This window comes from Melopsittacus undulatus, chromosome 3 (assembly GCF_012275295.1).
Source record: "Melopsittacus undulatus isolate bMelUnd1 chromosome 3, bMelUnd1.mat.Z, whole genome shotgun sequence".
NCBI lineage: Eukaryota > Metazoa > Chordata > Aves > Psittaciformes > Psittaculidae > Melopsittacus > Melopsittacus undulatus.
This window is the reverse complement of record NC_047529.1, coordinates 104,725,281-104,744,964: the sequence shown is the minus strand read 5'-3', so window position 1 is coordinate 104,744,964 and position 19,684 is coordinate 104,725,281. Positions and strand designations below refer to the sequence as shown.

General features: G+C 41.0%; 1 protein-coding gene across 1 annotated transcript in view; it reads right to left on the bottom strand.

Annotated features, from left to right (window-relative positions):
• Nucleotides 1-19,684, bottom strand: part of TGFB2 (transforming growth factor beta 2) — a 63,788-nt gene that overhangs the window by 22,569 nt on the left and 21,535 nt on the right. Inside the window, exon 2 of the mRNA XM_005151886.4 lies at nucleotides 907-1,070. Within this exon, the coding sequence (XP_005151943.1) occupies nucleotides 907-1,070 (164 nt within the window). The remainder of the gene's footprint in view (nucleotides 1-906; nucleotides 1,071-19,684) is intronic.

The following is a 19,684-nucleotide window of genomic DNA, read 5'->3' as shown; positions in this document are numbered from 1 at the left end:
TTCTGGAACAGTCTGGGGTGTTGAACAAGTCCCGGGTTGCTGGAACAACTGTGAGTTTTACTCCATATAAAACTGCTAGGAGCTGAGTCCCTTTTGGTTGCTGTGTTTCTCAGCAAACTGAACTATGCTTTAGATGAAATATGCTCTAGACAGTATCTGCACAAATACACAGGCTCTCTGTAAGTGACTTTCACGGCCTTAAAGTCCTTAAATACTATACTTCAATCTTATCAACAGGACTGAGAAAGTCACAGGGTCATTTTCTTCCTCAAGCCTCAATCCTTGCATTGTCCACTCACTTTCCCCAACCCCTGGGTTATCATACAGAAGCCAGGTCTGAAACTCCTAAGCTTTGAAACTCAATTATTAACAATGCCATTTATACAAGGAAAGGTTAACAGGCTTCTCCTGAACACAGGCCAGAGAATGGAATTTGACTTCTATTTAAACTAGAGTACAGGCCAGGTGTTGGGAGACAGAGATTCTGGGAATTATTTATTTGATGGCTTGTTCTGTCCTTTATCATCACATGATGAAACTATGGAGTCCTGAGGCATAACTGCAAGGAGTTTGCACATTTAAGCTTCATATGATTCTGAATAGAGTCCTTTCTAGGAAAAGCAAGGGAAATTGAACTCAACCTTCAAGTGTTCAAGGCCACATTGGCAGGAGCTTTGAGCATCTTGGTCTAGTGGAAGGTATCCCTGCCCATGGCAGGGGGTTGGAACTGCATGATCTTAAGGTCCTTTCCAACCCAAATCGTCCTGATTCTATGAAATAACAGGCTACTTTGGAAAGATGGGACTCTGCTGCTTCTCCCAATGGCTTGTTCCATCAGCTGGATGGGTGCAAGGTGAGTTTGCTACAGAAAGACAGGGAGCTGATGTGTGTGAGGTGCCAACCTACCTGGTACAGCTCTATCCGCTGTTCTGAGACCCGTGCCTTTGAGTTCTGCAGGCGGAAGACCCTGAACTCAGCCTTCACCAAATTGGAGGCATTCTTCTCCATCGCTGAGACATCAAATCTGACTATTCGGAAGTAAAGGCTGTAATAGCTCGGTGGGATGGCATCTGCAAGAAAGCAGTATGATTTTAGTTTTTTATATTATGATAAAATACACTGTTCCTTCAAACTGAAATACAAGACAGCCTCAGTAAGGGAAATATCTGTAGCACGATTCAGTTTCCAATGGATAATTTAATATTATTAACAATTTAATATATAAAAACCAACCCCACATGTGTTTGATTATAGGAATACCATATTAAAAGAGATTAACAACTATTTACAACTCTATATTCAGGTCATGTGTTTAAAACTCCTCTCTTTCAACATAGTGGTGGAAAATCCCAGATGCTTATGAATTGGGAAAATCACAGGAGTTGGCATATGGCAAATGACTTCAGACTTGCCCAGACTTCACAGGGATCTGTGAAGACAACAAGTAACAGCAACTCATCTGATCTGTATGTTCTTTGAAAACCATTTCCCCCCTGAATATGGAGCATGAATTTGCCAGCTTCAGAGTTTTTTCATATTTAGCTATTAAAGGACTTTACTGGAACAAAATATTCATTCTGATTTAGGTAACAAAGGGAGGAAAAGAAGAAAGAAAGGGTGGGAAGAGGCAAGCAGACACTAGACATTATGGCTTTAAACTGAAAGAGGGTACATTTAGATTAGACATTAGGCACAAGTTCTTCCCTGTGAGGGTGGGGGGTGCTGGCACAGCTTGCCCAGAGATGTTGTGGCTGCCCCATCCCTGGCAGTGCTCAAGGCCAGGTTGGACAGGGCTTGGAGCAACCTGCTCTAGTGGAAAGTGTCCCTGCCTGTGGCAGGGGCTTGGGACTGTAAGAGCTTTAAGGTCCTTTTCAACCCAAACTATTCTGTGATTCCATTATTACAAACTGGATTACATGGATTTTCACCACTTGGAAGTAGTAAAAGCCATAAACATAAACCCCCTCACCACTTATCAGGAGGAAAGCAGAAAAAAGCAGTTAGAAAAATGGACTCAAATATTCCATAACAGTGCTGAACATATCAGTTTAGGTTTCAAAACAGTCTTCTTCCTCCTTTACAGCTGTAAACCCTGACTGTGGCTAAGCAACAAAGCCCTTCTGCACAACACAGGTTACCCTAAAGGGTTCAGGAATCATCTGAGGCTATTCCACCCCATCCTGATCAGCAACACAAAAAAGAAACCTCTTCTCTTACACTGTGAAAACTGAAGTGGATAACAGAAAGAGGAAAACTATATCTGGGGAGTGGGAAGGGGAATTTTCTCTGAGGAAGTGAAGCTCACAGGCTTCCCTGGGGCCATGCCAGCAGCAAAACTCCAGATCATAATTACAAAACATGAAGATTTCCCACATTAAGGCAAGATTTGTCATGCAGTAGCAGGAGATGACAGCCTCATGTTAGGGAAGTGATCAGTTCAGAGACCATGAAAGTCCCATGTCTTGTCTGAAATCCCACCAAGTCACCTGCTCTGCTGCCTCCCTTGGCTACCCAGGCCATTAATCCAGACATCTATCAACTGAATAATATGCCTTCTTCTAGAAGATAACTTAATTCTTAATAGATATAATACACACAAGTTATCAATTCTATCTAAAGAAATGGGGGAAGCTGAGTCCAGTACATTTACCTTTATTTCTGAATAGGAACGATTAAAGGAATAAATCTGTAATAATATTTAACCATCTCAATAGGATATAATAACTTACAGACCTTCTTCCAAGTATTTAATGTTTCTAGACTGGCTGCTATTACCAGAACTTCTGAGCACCACAGGGCTCCCAGCTATTCAAGGCTATACCACTTGCAGTTACACATTTAATAAAGGATTTGTTGGAGCTCTTTGAATAATTCTAAGTTTAAACTGACTACAGAATAAACACCAAGTACAAGGCAGTCACACAAGGAATAGAGCAGTTTCTGCCTTCACAAACTTCACAGACACGCTGCCTCTACATAACTGAGCCAAACTCCCTCTCTTAAATAATCAGAGGTAAAAAATCCTGAAAATAATCCTAGCTATGAGAAGTCTTTGACAATAAAGAAGTAATCTTGGCCTCGACTGAACATGTATTAAAAGTGACAGATTACAAGCTCTCAAAATACTTAAAGAAGTCCTCTGAAAGAGTACTTCCAAAAGCAGACCCTCATGATGGTCAAATGGGTAAGAGATACAATTATGAACAGGAAATGCCAGGCTTCTTTATGATCCCATTTAATTAAAGAAGCAAAAAAAAAGTTCTCAAATTTTCACATCTGCAGTGCTTGAGAATAAACCCCAAAGCATCATGATCAGTATTCTCACTTACCAAGCTTATTGGCAGAAAACTGCTACAGTCTTACAATGAGAAGAAAAATGGATGCAAATTACGCCCACACCAAACTGTTCCTCTCTCCCATGAGCAACACATTAGTGCTGGTCTCTCTAAAAATACCAAGTTAAGGCCTTCTGAGAAAAGCTTAACTTTATGCAAGGATGATCTTAATTTCAATACACTTTGCTAATTCTTACAAAAGCCACTTGCCTCATAGATGATTTCTTCATTTAAGAGGAATAATCTCTCCAACCTATTTTTATGCCATAGGGAACTCCAAGACTACTACCTCCTCTTCAGGCAAACCTAATTCTACTAGGAATAGAAATTGGCATAATAACACGTATATATAGGATTGATGCTTCCAGGATGAGTTCTAGATTGTCCTTCCCTGTCATTTATTTGAGGCATCAACCTATCATTTCATTCCCTGTGGACAAGCCAAATTAGCAGCCAGCTGCTTGCCCTGGCTCACATGAACCCTGTCCATCTTGACCTTATTTCATATTGAAAAGTCATGTCCAACTGTCAGTTTGATTTCTATTTAGCTTCTTACTTATTTCTAGAACTTTCTTGTGCTGTATTTGTAGTCGTTCTTTTCAATTTATGTATTTTAGATTATATATATTACAAATCTGTCAATAGGTATCAAAACAGATTCTCCTGAACTGTTCTCTCTTTCATATATCAAAAATATAGACAGAGGAGGAATACTGTAGTGGTGTGCATGGTTTAGTTTCAATATGTGCATTTGTATATGCAATAATCAAGTATTTATCTTCCACTGGAAAGCAGGCATGGGATACCCACCATGAATGAGTTCTTGTTTTACAGAAACTTCATCTCTCTCATTAAAATAACTTTGTACCTTTTAGAAACCCACATAGAAATTTGGTTTTTTATTCGATCATTCATGACAGTATCCATGAGGAGTCAATTCAGGAAAAAGCATTATTTATAGACAGCTTAAAAACCTAGGGTTTTTTACTAATCAGAACCCTTCCTTGGAAAAAGAATGGCTGAAGAATTAGGGGTTATGTGAAAATTAATCAACGTTAAGACTGAGAATTGATACTTGCAACTCTCCTTAAGGGAATGGGAAGAACCCTATGGAGTCTACAAGCGTTTAGATTAGCCTTTAAGTGATCTCAGATGCTGCCATTTATCTCTCTTTTGTGACTCCACCTTAACCTGACAGTTTGATCAATTCAGACTCAGTTGGGGACCTCTGGACTCCCCTCTGGTTTTGGCCCAGTGACTCCAGTGGATGCCAGGATGACTCTGACCAAGTCAGTCTGCAAACACAGTTACCCTGCTGCAGATTAGGCTCCTTAAGTATTCCTTGAACTATTATCATTAATGAGTGGAATTAAGTCAATATGTTCCCTGTAGCTAGAAAAACAGAGATTCCTTTTGTTTTGGAGAGAGGGAATAGTAAACACAATGAAAGACTCCACTTTTATAATCTTTAAATTATTCATTAATTCAGCCCTCAGAAAACTGAAGACTTCCAGCTGTAATAATCATAATCACAATCATCACAGTACAGTTAAGACAAGAGTTATAAAACACAGTTGGAGGATGAAGGCATCATCCCTCCTCCTCCTTTTAGCCTGCTGAATATCAAGCATCACAAGTTTGGGGTTTTATTATTTTTGGTTTGGGGTTTTCTTTGTTGTTGGCGTTTCTTTGGTATTTTCTTTTGGTGTTTTTTGGGAGGGATGATGGTGTTGGGGTCTTTTTCCCTTGAATGACTTTAAACTTCATCATCTGCTTCACACAGGACAGTCCATATTAATGGATGCCAGGTTAACACATATTCTGGCATGTAAGTGTTTAAGTGCATAAGGACACTGTGGTTTCTGTGTTTCCTACTTAACTTTGTCCAGCATCTTCTAAGTCTCCATGCCAGCAACCAGGACAGAAAGCAGTCCTGCTGTAATGACAATGGTGCAGGAGACCTATCCCTAAATATTGAAGGGTCTGCAGTATTTCTCCAGGTTGGAGCATTGTCAGCAGGAGAGACTGAACACATCCTCTGATCGACTGCCCAAAACAGCACACAGACCCCCAGGCATTGAGGCTGGGAGGAGAGCAAGATGCAGTCAAGCTCCCTTAAACCAAAAGTGGGAATGGAAGGAGTTTGTTTCATGCTGGCGATTTCCCCAAATCAGGAATCTCCTGTGCAAAAAGAATGATGACTCTGCCTTCTACAGTTGTGTTTGCTGAACCAAGCCCTGCACCCTACATTTCCACAGCTTCCCTCACAAGTACTGCGTGTACTGACATTTCAGGAGAAACAAAACACTCTGACACAGCTCTGCTGAGAGCCCGGCTTTCATTCTGGGGAGGAAAAGGACCTCAATTCAATTGTATCCAAAGGAGGCTTCCCCCCCTCCCCCCTTAAATTTTCATTTCTGCTATTGAAACAACAACAACAAAAAAATCAATTATATGCACAGCCCAAGTCAGGAAATGTAAACAACTTCTCTTTTCTTGTTGGAAGAGGCCAGACAGGCGGACTTCACACATACACCCACACAGGAAAGGCTGAGAGCTTCAATCTAATCCTTCCATCAAGGGCTTGTAATAAATGCTCCACAGATTTATTTTTATTCTCTTTTTTGTTTGTTAAACTTTGGAGGGTTTCTTTTCCTTTTTTCTTTTCTTTCTGGTGCTTTGCCCATTCTTTACCAGAGCAGCTACAAAACATGAAGTGCCCTTTTCTTCTCACCCTCTCTTTTTTCTCCTCCTCATCTTTCTAACTGCAGTACATGAATGACCATGTAGTAGGCTTTGAAGCAGCACATGCAAATATTTACAAGAGTAACTTGATTGCTATTAAATGCAGTTGTTATGCTTTCCATGCTCTGGCAAGCTTCCCTAACCCCTCTAACTATTAGGACTATTTAGGCTGTTTAGATTTCAGCTAACTGATAGCAAATCCTACAATTCTTCTTGCAACAAGCAGTATAATGTGACAACATTTCCCTCCCTGTGTGAGTTTTACTCTCTGCTCAACAGAGAGCTGCTTTTAAGGACAAGGTAAGTGAAGCAGTATGAGCAAGTCTGCTGGAAGGATGGAATGATGTGCTGTCAGCTGTAACAGCACATCATTCCAGCAGGATTGCATCCTTCCTGTGAGGCACACTCGGGTCACAGATTCTCCCCTCTTTTCCAGGGAAAGTCTCTCCAAGAAATCAGAAACTTGTTTAACACATCTGGGCTCCCAAAGCCCATGGATAATTACTTTGCTCACCCCTCCTGACCCTGACGTGGCTGCAGAATCCTGCTGCAAACTGCCTCTCTGCAATGAAAGGGGATATGCAAATACAGTGGACCAAATTACTGAGGTCTAAAGCTTGTATTTGTGAACTGGGATTGGCCCTCAGAGGTAAATCAGTTGTACATCAACTTCCCATTAGCTCTGAAACTCTATCCTGCTTTGGCATTATGAGCACATCCATTAAACACTTGTGCCACTCTCCACTCAGAGATCACTTCCATCCTCTCGCTGCAAGGCTTCAAAGTCAGGCAATACGAAAGCAATGTAAGAGACTTGATCCAAATATATTCCAGTTGTTACCTACAAAGCTGCCAATGAGCTATTACTTTCATTTGTCATCAACTATTTACTATTAAGGAGGGACACTGCATTGAATGTCAGAAAGGCCCAATGGCTCTGGAGCAGCTCTTCCTCCAGAACAAGGCAGGCATGCACCTACAGCACAATTTAAGACATGATACCTATTATTACACATGGCTTTAGTGAAAAACCCATGCCAGAAACAGGCAGCTAGGAATCTTCCACTGAATAATCCCTGGGTACATAATGCATCCACGCAAAAGGTGTTCACAACTGTGATGTGAATCATGTGCAGATGGTTCACAATTCCACATTCCCTGGTAACTTCAATCTTGGTATTTACTGCACATGGATATGCTGACACTTAACAAAGAGGACCAGGCATACATAAAGGAAGACAGAGCTTTCTTAATCAGAAAAATGGACAGAAAGAGAACAGGCTGGGGACCCAAATGCTGCAATGACCCTTTTGAGAATCAGAACAGCCGAAGACTGAAATCAGAAGCCACTTCCCTCTTTTACCATGGACACCGACCTCTGGACCTGTTAGTATGCAATCACTTCCCCTGCAGTCACATGGGGAAACCTCAATACAACTTCACTAAGACAGTGGAATTTAGAGTCATGAGGTGATTTTCCTTGGAGATAACCTGAAGAAACAAAGCCTCACTACTACAGCGATTCCTACTGCAGCTCTTTAAGCATGACTTTCTTTTACCAATTACATTAACAATAGCCAATCCTGAAGATGTGTGTGTGGTGTTCCTGCCCCCAGCAGAGGGTTGGAAGTAGATGATCTTAAGGTCCTTTCCAACCCAAACCATTCCATGGTTCTGTGATTCTATGATTTCAGTTAACGTATTTTCTGCTGCTGAACCACTTGCTATTGCTCTTTTAAAACACACTAAGCAGTATGACAACATATAAGTAAACAACAAGCCCAGGACGTTCTCCAGACTGAAGAGATAGGTACAGTGAAGCAAAGATAGAATTTTCTGAAGATAGTTTTATGAAATTATGTGTTTCTTACTTAAAATCTGACAAGAACTTTCTGCTTCTGCTGTGACTCCCTCATTGCTTCTCAAAGCCTGAATCAAAAGATGACTAGCCAAAGCTATGACCTCAACAGCACAGTGATCTGACAGTCTGGTTGCCAGTTATCCAAATAATTGCTTCAAGGTACTCCTGTTGCTCTGGATTTTGATGGACTTTGATGTTATTACACTTTTTTTTTGTAATCTTGGTTTCTTTAATGGTGAAAAACATTCTGCAGTTGTCTTTGGGTCAAAATGTGACTGGCACAGTAAGGGACACTGAGACTGTGATTAGCCACTGGAGAATCATAATCTGAAGTTTAGGTTAGGTTCTCATGAAGACAAGTAGTAAAATAAAACTCAAAGTCACTGGTGCTGTCATAGCCAAACTGCTGCATGGGATTCTCTGTACAAAAAGAAAAAAATGGGTTAAGTCTTCGTAGGCTCAGTCTGAAATACACTGCTTAGCCTGAAAAAAATCCCTACTACCCACACCAGCTAGAAAGAAGGAAGACAAAACATTTTGAATGATCACCTATGGCTTCTTCTCTCCTCCCTCTCCTATGGGTGCCATGTATGTTTGTTCACCTCCTGTAAGGTGCAACATCAACGACCAAAAAAGTCTATGGGATGAGCCCTTCCTGATAAAGGTTCACAACTATTCCATCACCCAAAAGGCAAAGGGAAGTCAAATTTAAAACCAAAGAGAAAAATTACAGGAGCATCCTGTTTTATCCGTGAAGATGACCAAGAGCCTCAAAGTTCCCAGGATCATTCTCCTGGGAATGACAGAGAGACACTGCTACCTCAAACACTGCTGCTGCAAGGGAGAGGTAACATGGGTGCAGGGTCCCCCAGAATGACCCAGCTTCTCCTCCCAGATCATGCTATGAATGCTCATGTGCAGCAAGCAGAAAGCGATTAACCTCTTTGTGCTTTAAACCAGATGTGAAAGACTAGACTGGATTCCAAGTGTTTAGCACCCAGTATTATGCGGCATTTTTGTTGATGCCTTTTTTTTAATTTTCTCAAATATCCCAGAATGAAGCTTCCAACTGGGTGCATCTGGACTGATATTCAAAGGGCCTGGTTTTGTGATCTTTTGAATATCAGTTTTGGACTTTGGGACTGCAATAGAGCTAGATCTCTTTGCCAGCCTTAGCTGCTGACACTTAAGAGAAAGTGTTCACCTGAAATCTTGCCTTCTCCTTAGCTCACCTTGCCAAAAACACAAAGCAAAATCTCTCTGTCAGTCTGTGTGAGCTGGAGGGTAGCCACGTATGCCCACCACCCCTCTGGACAAACTGTTCCAGTGTTTTATCACCTTCATTGTGAAGTTTTTCCTCACATCGAGCCTGAAAATCCCTTCTTTTAGTTTAAAACCATCACCCCTTGTCTTATCTCAACAAGCCCTGCTAAAAAGTCTTTCGCCATCCTACAGGCCCCCTTTTGGCACTGGGTGCTGCTCTAAGGTCTCTCTGGAGTCTTCTCTTCTCCAGGCTGAACAACCCCAACTCTCTCAGCTTCTTCAGCCTTTGTCTAACTGGTCCATACAGTTAGATGTATGGACTGGTCCCCTGGTCTGTGCTGGGTGTCAGTGGGATCAGCTCCTGTGTTTTCCTTGACTGGACCATTTAAAAACAAATACCCCACAAAAGCAACATGCTGTGAGAGCTGAGGCAACAAAAACATACCAGCCTGCGATCAAAACCCAACACTCATGGAATAACCCTCTTCACTGCCATGCTAGTCTAACCTTCCCTTTACACCTCACACCCCTGTTCCTCACTACTGCTCATTTGCAAAGAAGATGCTTAAGAACTACTACAGAAAAGTCCTTCCAAACAAGCTACACAATTTCTTTTGGAGAAAATCAGCTGCTTATGCAGGCTGACCTGAACAAAAAAGAAACACTCGTGAAACATACAGAAAAAACCTGAAGGTACATCCTACAGACTGCATGTGTGAGTTTACATCCTCAAATGCAGGCTAAGATAAACCTGCACAGAGACTGCAAAAACCTGTGTTATTAATATTTTACAGTCACAGCACAGTCCTGAGGCAATTACAAGACACAATCCTGGTCTCTTACAAACATCTCCTGTATTGAGAGCACTTTCCGTTGAACAAGACCAAGTTCTTCTGAGAAAGCACACGCTTCTTCTGCAACAATAAAAGCAAGCATTGTCCAGAAGACTATTTCTGCTATAAACAAAACTGAGTATTAACTTATAGAAGAGTCAGACTAAGTACTGAACCTACAATAAACTGGGCTGGATTCAAACCTCTGAAGCTGGAGCGGGATCAAAAACCAGTTGAAATCACTGAAACCTCTATCCTGTTCCTTTCAGGAAAACAAACCCAAAACTCCAACCCAGGCAGACTTGGTATGACCACTGCCAAATACTCTCAGTTCTTAACAAGGAGAGTGGGGTCCCTCACAGGGAATGGTCCCTCTGGGGACAAAGCAGCACATGTAGCACAGTCCCATGCCTGACCTTTCTCCCCCAGCAAGAAAGGCTATTTGCCTATTTGCAAAAGCTGAAGTAGCTGGAAACTGGGATAAACTAGCACCTCACACATCAACACCTACAAGTCCCTCTCAGGCTGCAGATACTTTCTGAGCCTGCCTTTAACATTGCTTTAATATGAATCTCCAGAAGAATTCCTTTACATGAACTCACCAGGCCCTCCTCTCTGCTTGCCTTTAAAGCTTTCCAGGCTGTTGGCTTGTTTTCTCTCTTCCATGCTGAAATGCAGAGGTTGGGTAACACGAACACCACTGAATGCATCACATGAGAGCTATTTTCAGGTCTAAGTTTTGAGCTATTGAGCAATGCTTAACTGGGGCAACCTAATTACTCGGGAGTATTCTGGAGAGCAGCAAATGCTGAATTTTCCATTCTGGACCATCTTTAAGCACACACACATCTTTTAGCATTTTAGAAAGTCTGAAGGACCTGACCTCAACTCTCCTCTCCTCAAAGTCCTGTTTACACATCACCCATCATGCAAAGGAGCCAAGGGGGAATGTAAACACAAGCCATACTGCTATCTTTGTTTCTCAACAAAGAAATGTTAATCTTGTGTGAGGTTTAAACATACAGGGTAAAGAAACAGAACAGCTTGCTCTCTCAAACATAATCCCCCTATAATCTCACTGTTGCTTATGCAACACTACAGCTTTAATAGTGAGAAAGAAAACACCTTCAATGCATCCCCTGCTCCTAGGTTGAATACCATCATAGCAAGCTTGTGTCTATGCGTTCCCAAGAGGAGCTGACAGATCCCCTACTCCTCGGAAGATGCACGACAAGCTAACAGGAAAGCTGCTGCATCCATCAACAGGCATTAGAACAAGTTACAGAGTTAACAAAGCCTCTCCGAAACCCGAGTGAAGTCACTGACAAAACATTCCCACTGCTTTCAAAAGGGCCAGGAATTTACCCTGACACTTGTAAGCACAGAAAGGATCTTCAGCACAAGAAAACTGTCTCCAGCCTCTCTGCCTCCTGTTCTCTGTGACTTCAGTCTGCCAACAAAAGGTTCTTCAGCTTTCAGCAGTTAGTTTGTGAACATTCAGGGAAGAACTCCTTTCAAATCCCCATCAGGATCCTCTGAATGAAATCCCAGGTTATCATGTATCACCACTGAAATCAAATATGTAAATAGATGTGTGTTGTGTTTGGAAGCTTCTCAGGTATGTACTTTGCTATTCTGCTTACACTGGAATGCAAGAAAAATACTCCTAGTGTCTTTCATCTCTCTCCATGAAGGGCTGCTCCTCTTTCAGCTAGGAATCATAAGCAAGAATTGCAAGTACAATTGCCTACCTTCTATTAAAAAGTGGGGCGGGGGGGGCAAAAACTTAAAAATGGCCACAAACCTTTCTCAATGGCAAAGACCAGTGACTTAGAACAGATCAACCTTCCACCATTCACAAGTCTGAAAGTTTTCCTTGTATAAAAGACATTTTTCCTTTTCATTGGAAGCTGTTGCTTCATCCCTGGCAGTGTTCAACGCCAGGCTGAATGGGGCTTGGAGCACCCTGGTCTACTGGAAGGTGTCCCTGCCCGTGGCAGGGAGTTGCAACCGGATGAGCTTTAAGGTCACTTCCAACTCAAACCAGTCTGGGATTCTACCTATGATTTCCCAACCTTCTTCTAGTTAAATGCTAGAAGTGGTATCTTCACAAGCAATCTGTTAACAGGAAGTGTCTCCACTGGTGGGCTGAGCAATCAGACATGATCACAAGCCCAGCTGTATCACTTGTACATCATGCTGCTTTACACAGAGACATAGGGTTGCTGACTGCAGTGCCTAAAAACTCCTGAGCAGCCATCATACCCCAAAACCCAAAGTAACCTAAATAGTTTTTATCTAAGAAAACATTCTACCTTTTCTTAACTATTCTATGATTCGTCTCAAAGCAGGTTAGGTGTAAGGTTAGGTGTTTGTGCATGCCTTTGCGGAAGTCTATGTATATTTATGTATTTATGTTTTAAAAACTTTCCTCTTCCTAGCTCCTTTCTCTTGAATTTCACTTGCACTGACAGCTTCTTTTAAGGTAAGCTGCGGTTACCCATATGTCTGTGTCTGTAAAATCTGGCCATTCACTAAACATCAGCTCAGTACAGCATCCACTTTGACAGCAAACACACTCATCACAGGCTCCAACTTGTGCCTTTAGTGCTGGATGACTTGAGCTGTGTTTTAAACCTGTGAATGTGCATCTGCATTTTCATATTCTGTGGGGAAGGGCTTCTAGTTGCAAGTATTATGAAAGCCAAGCAGATGGCTGGAAATCCCTTGTACATGTCCTAAGGACTATATACCATCACCATGACATGACTCTATGCAAAAATCTACTTTACAAGAACTTCACAGAACAAAGCTGCACTGGAGAGAGAAACACACAACTGGAAAACATTCTGAATTATTTAAAGAACTAAGAAAACTTTCCCCAAATCCAATTTTCTCCAACAGTGTCACAACAACCACAAAGCCGTCATACATGACAAACTCAGTGGTGTTGAAATCAAGGAAATGGCAGGGAAAGGACATTCCCAGGCTATTTCACAACTCAGTTTAAGCTGTTCATTCTGCTGTATTTATGTGTGTCTCTACCTTCACACAGAATAATCCAAGTTTCATTTCTCTTGTTCTCAAGTCAGATGTTTTGTTTCCCCCTCTTATTCATCTGCAGGGTGGTTTAACCAACTGGACGCGAATGTATATGAGGTAAGTGGTAAAATCATTCTAAATATGTAACAGAATAACTAGGCAAGAAGCCTACCACTCTGCTTCAGAGAAAGAGCATAGGCATTGGCTTCACTTTAAACACAGCCCTACCAAAGTCATCCTATTAGTTTTCCTGCACAGCCATGTGCTTAAACACCTTCCTGCCCAAAGCCCCAAGCGGGGAGAATGGAATTAATCTAGCCCTCATGAAGATCTTCAGCCTGAGAAGGGCTCATAGAACCAAATCCTTCATGCACCTCACATCTGCACAGCGATTAAATTCCAGTCTAGACAGAGCCATCCAGTCATCCAGTATTCTCCCAAAATCTGCTTTGTAAAATCAGGAATAGAGTTTTAACTGGTAGAAGTTGGTTAACATAGATCCTTGCACAGGAATCAAATCAAGCAGTGCATCCCACAAAACCCAGTAGGGCAGCAATTTATGCCCCATCATGGATGAGAGTATACTATAAACCATGTCCTAAGTTGCTTTTCGTGTTAACACAGACCTAGAAGGGGTAGCCTCCTACTGCCATAGGTCTGGAGCACAAAGTGCTGCCTGTTACCTATGGCTGCAGACTATGACACATATAGTGATGAACCTTTGAACTACTGTCTCCTAACAAACAGTGAACTATGCTTCTCCTCCCTCCATCTGCATACTTAGACAGCCCCATGACCACAGCTTTTAAGCACACATCTATTATTCATCACAGTTGGTGGGAGCTCTTTTACTTTTGCTGCCTCACCTCACTTGGAGCTCTCCCACCATTTCATTCCTTTAAACCACTCGGCCATTTCCCCTCTTCAATTAGTCCCTTAAAACTTCCCTTCCTCTTTAAGCTTATTATTATCTTTCATTAGAACATTTTGTGGTGCCCTCTAAAGGAGAACAAAATGAAATACCCCCCCCAATTACACTGTCATGGGTACAGTGGAGTAATATACAACTTGTAAGAAACCAAGCCAATGCCCAGATTCATAATGAGCACCATCAAGTTTCACTCTCTTCTGGAAGAGAGTAAAACTGAATATACAGTCACAAAAAATACAAAATATACAAAATAGGCCTCTGCAATGAAAGGCCTCTGCCTGTGAAAACAGTTTCCAGTCTATGGTTTTAATTACTACATAAATGAATGGAAAATGGGATTAAAGAATTTGCACAATTGTTACACATCACATTTGGAGTTGCAGCATTTTTTTCAGCTATAAAGGAATAATCCAATAAAGTCCAACTGAACTGGATCCAGCTTCTCCCTGATATGTCAGTTTCGTAGACAAGAATCTGAAATCATTCTCCAGAAGCACTCACAAGGGACTGAAATATGCAATATTGGGATGTTTTCTTCTCAGGCATTGGATTTTATGATTTGCACAGATTAAAAATGTTTAGGAGTTCCAGGCATTCCAATTTGCTCATTTACCATCTCTGTTTGTAAACAAGATTTCAAGCACTGATGGAACCACGGACCACAATCTCTAAAAGAAAAGTCCTCTGGGTACAAAAGACATCTGGGTACAAAAGCAAAGTGTGCACAGAAATAAAACTTAAAACTGCTCTTGTGCCCTTGTAAGAATTCATTCATGTTCACAGAGACTTTTCATCCATGGCTAGAGTAGACCTTTCTATTTTTCCCTCCTTCCTTTTCTGTTTTTCCTTTACTGTCATGCATGTTGATTTTAGCCTGAATAAACTGTCCATGAGTGATTGTTCTTTACATGTCTTCATGTGTCAGTTACCTGGGAAAAAATCAGCATGCTCTACCAGCTCATTCAAGCTTTATTTCCTCCAGCTTAAAATCTCTCCGACTCTCCTGTCCTTCACAGGCCTGCTCTTCATCTCCAGCTGGACTGAAATGCGGTAAATATTACACTTACAAGGTAACAGGTCTGGAATGCAAAGCATCTAGAGCCCAGCCGAGTCTCTTCTTGGCATCTCAACATATGCACTTTGTTGCTTAGTGCCGAGCAGTATTCAACTGGCTTTATTCAATTCAAATGAAGATATTAAATCCCAGGACTGTATAAACATTGTTTACCAAACAAAACCATAGTTAAAAAAAATGCCCTCCTAAGGGAAGAGGCAAGAGCTACTTGCCTTTTTAGAGCTGCCAAAAAGCACAGTGTCTTGAATAAATGGCTTTATATCATCCTTCAGAAACGAAAGACAAGAGAAAGATGATAAAGGCTGGTTTCTCATGTTTTGTCCTCCTGTAGGAACTTCCCTATGACATTATCATCTGCACAATAGGAAGGACCAATGCATGCAAAGCCCTGACATTTTGTAACAAGATTTACAGAACAGCACTGAGAGCCAGCTGAAGGTCTTTCCTAGATGGAGGGCCCAGTACACATTTGACCACTGCTCTGCTTATATATAAGTAATCCAACAACTGAATGAACTAGGGAAGCCATCTTCTGGATGAAGGCATCTACTCAAAGCTATCATCCACAGCTATGAAGGCAGAAGAGGATGCATTTCCCTCACCTTTTCCTTGCATACTGATGATATTGAAGAATAAGAAGAGAGTCATAAAGAAGCAATTAAGTTCAGATTCCCTTTATAATAAAGCATTATTGTACGGTACCACAAAGCATGGCCTGGGAAGGGAAACTCCAAGCATTTCTCACCTGCTAACCTAGGGCTCTGTCCATACAGGCTCAGTCTTGACAACTGCCAACTTCCACGTGCTCTGTTCAGAACTGCTTGGGCCCCTGAGGCTGGAAGAGCTCATCTGAATTTAATGTTTGCTCCTGCTAATTTAGCTGCATGGATTAAATGCTTCATGTCAAGCACAAGAAGTTAGGCCATGCCTATGTAACAAACATGTTTTCAGTTCTGAATGGTAGAGCTGACTACATTGCAAAGACTTCTGAAGTGAGATGCACTGACTTGTTCAAGAAGCATTTAAAGATCAGGATGGGGAAAAATGATAATACATTATGTAGGATTCAAATGCAGGCTAGAAACAAACCCATCTTTCTCCTTCTAGAGCAGTCAGTGGTCTCAGAACTTTCTGTGCCACTGTAAGTATACATAAATGGATTTTTCTCTTACTGCAAATTACAAAACTGCCCACCCAAACGGGCTGAAGCCATAACACCGTTGAATTAGTAGTGTCTGTAAAAGAGCCAAAGCCTCAACTATGGCACCTACACACTACATGGAGAATAGAGGTGTCCAATTTTTTCTGAGAGGAGGTGTTAATAACAAAAGTAATCTCTCTGTGATAGAAACTTTAAAGCAAATACAAATTTACTAATTACATATAGGCTATATGGTGCTCACATACCTTTGAGGGACAAAGTTGTGCCTTTCTAACCCAATCCTCAGAAGCATGAAAGCCCACTCTTCTCCTTATACTGGCAGATAAAGTCAGATTGCTGTGTGTGCAGAGAACAGTATCTTGCCATGGTCTGCCACTGGCAGGCAAGTGCAAAAAGATTCCCACCTTCTGTTGTGAAAGAAAGATGGCCAAGGAAACAGACAGATGACAGCTCAACATCAGACTGTGAGAGAAACAGAATATTGTTAACTAACTGTCAAACCTCAGCCTCTCCATGATATCAGAACTGGAACTGTGCTGCCCTGGACCGAAATGCAGGTTTTACCTCCCAAAATACAAAGTAGAAACAAGCAAAATCCCGTTGAATGTGAATAGGGACCAATACTCAGCACTGACCCAGACTAGCGTCTGGCCCCAGACAACGTGAAGACCATTGATTTCCAGACACTGCTGTTCCAGTTGAACTTTTCTTTTTTAACCCAGTGCTAGAAATAGTCTAGATACTGATGACTAAAAGTGACTTACTCCAACAGCCAAACCCACTCTTTTCCAGTCTGATCTAAACTGTGACCTCCAAACTTAGCTGGTCCAAGCACATTAAGAGTGAGCAAATAATGCTGCTGTGAGCAAGAGAGCGCCTCCCAGCTTGCCCCAGAGCAGTGATAAGATTTTAAATAAATCAATAGGTTTTTTAAAATGTATTGCCAAAAAAAAAAACATAGTGAAGAGTTTGAGTTTTTTGGGTTCTAATATATTACTGCTATTACAAAACTTTGCTATTTCTGATATTCTTAAAAAATAATAGTAAGAAGGAAAAAAAGGAAAAGAATTGTTTTTCTGAAAAGTTTTAGGCTAAATAATAAGATGTCCTAGACAGCTTTCTGATTCTTAAAACCATCCAATTTCAAATACTGGTTAATGTAAATCTGGAAAGTTGCCTTGTCTGGAGTAAAATTATATACAGATTGAAAAAGGATTAAGTTTTTTGTTTCAATATATGCACTTTTTATAAGTTAACCTTCCAGTGCCTGCAGTGGAAGAGAAGAGGTGGGGAATAAGGAGAACAGAGTATGGTACAGTTCACTACTGTTGCTGCAGGTATGTGCTTCTTTTTGCAATACACAAGGCAACACAGGGCATTCCAGACACTCAACTGTTAATAGTGAGACTTCTCCTTGTGACAGGTTAACGCACGAGGAAATGGCACAAGTTCATACACCATAGTGGGCACTCAGTTCTTGTCTGTGCTATTCATAGCCAAGCATTCAGGTTTACAAGGCTAGAATAGTTCTTCTGTGTCCAAATAAAACAGCTAGATGGATCCAGTTGGATTTTCCAAAGCGCAAGATAAACGTCTTTCCTCGAGACACTATGAACATCCATCACTCCAAGTATGACCACTTGCTTCAGATTCACCTGCAGAGGACTGGCTTCTAGATGCACATCACCAAGACTGAATTTCAGATTCCTTTTTATCAGTGAGTCTCATCACACACAGATTGGACATAACATAACTGTGGCACAGGACAGCTCTGCACCCCCTGAGTGACAGGGGTTCAGACACACACCTTGAGTAGGCTCACAGTACTGCAAAGACAATGGAACTACACCTGAGCTTAACAACATGACTTTTTGCCTGCTATTTCTACTGGTAATTTTTGCTCAATCAATTTAAATGATTCACCTCTACCTGAAGTTTCACCTCTTTTGTTATACAACTTTTGCAATAATTGCAGAAAAATTGGCTTTATATTTGCAAGCAACTTACTTTGTGCTTTTCTGGTCAGGCATCAATGTTTAAGATAAAATTCACTAGAGAAAGAGGCATGCATACACACACACATGCACATGAAGAAACCAAAAATATAGAAGAATATGCATTTCAGACTAACAAGATGATATCCAACTAAATATTAGAAAAAGATGTTCTGACCATTTATGATTCAGAAAGATCCAAAAATAACACAGACTCAAGACAGAGATCACATTCAGTGAAAGAGCTCCACAAATTGCATCATACAACACCATGACTGTGATAATGAATATGGATAGCAATTACAGAGTCAATGTCTGCATTTCTTAAAGATCAAAACAGACTAGGAATGCATCAATGGCTGCTTGGAATAACCTAAAGAATGATTTGAAAGCGTATTAGTTCAAAGGAGCATGAAAACTATGGTGGCTCTTCACAGTAATTTTAAACTATTCTTCTCTAAATGCATTATTAGTCATACTTCCTACTGGCAGGGCTTTGCAGGTATTAAGCTGACCTGTGCCTACAGAAGTAGGGCTCCAGAAATAGTCTTCACTGCTTCAGTCAAATGACATTGGCACAAATTATACAGGTTGTTCAAGCTTCTTAAGAACCATATTCAGAAGGAACATCACACTGGAAAATAGGTTGTGAAACTGGAAACTGCCCAGAGAACTTATTGTTGAGTTAGGTGTTTTGTTTGAAGTACTGGTTGTACACCCCCGTGTCAGGGTCCTTCTAAACACTGACAGAAAAGAACACCTGACAGTGAAATATTGTACACATCTACACAAAACGCAGCATGCTTCAGGACTGTTCTAGATATACCCAACCCCAGCCTGACCTAGTATGAAAAGGAAAAGCTCCACATCTCAGAGGTGGAACTTCAGAATTCACAATGGAGGTGTCTTCAAAATACAGGTGTGAATTACATCTATAATGATGTTTTTTTTCCTGGCTTTGTGTATTTGACACACAGATACTGTAATACTACAGGATCACAGATTCAAATGAGAAGTATGGGACACCAGCTAACCACCTTACAGTCATACCAAATAACAACAATTATTTGCCATTTTCCAATTTACACAACAGTAGGTTATTTTATATACACAAAAGCATTATGTAACCTAGAAAGCATAAAAACATATAATGAAAGAATTGCAAATATTAATATGACTGAGAGCCAAAAAATGGTTTAACTGCAAGGCTCCAGAGTCTGATGTAGGAGAACAAAGACTGAACAGCTGTACACATGTAACAGGTCAAAATGGAATGGGGCAAAAATTAACCAGTAATTTTTAAGGCAGTAACATCATTACATTGTAGTCCACCTTGCTCACTAATAGAAGTTACAGAAGTACTGTGTTACTTTTTTAGGCACTCCTGGCCTCAGGATGATCAAAACTGAGAACACAATTGAGTGGACCAGAAGGAGTAACATG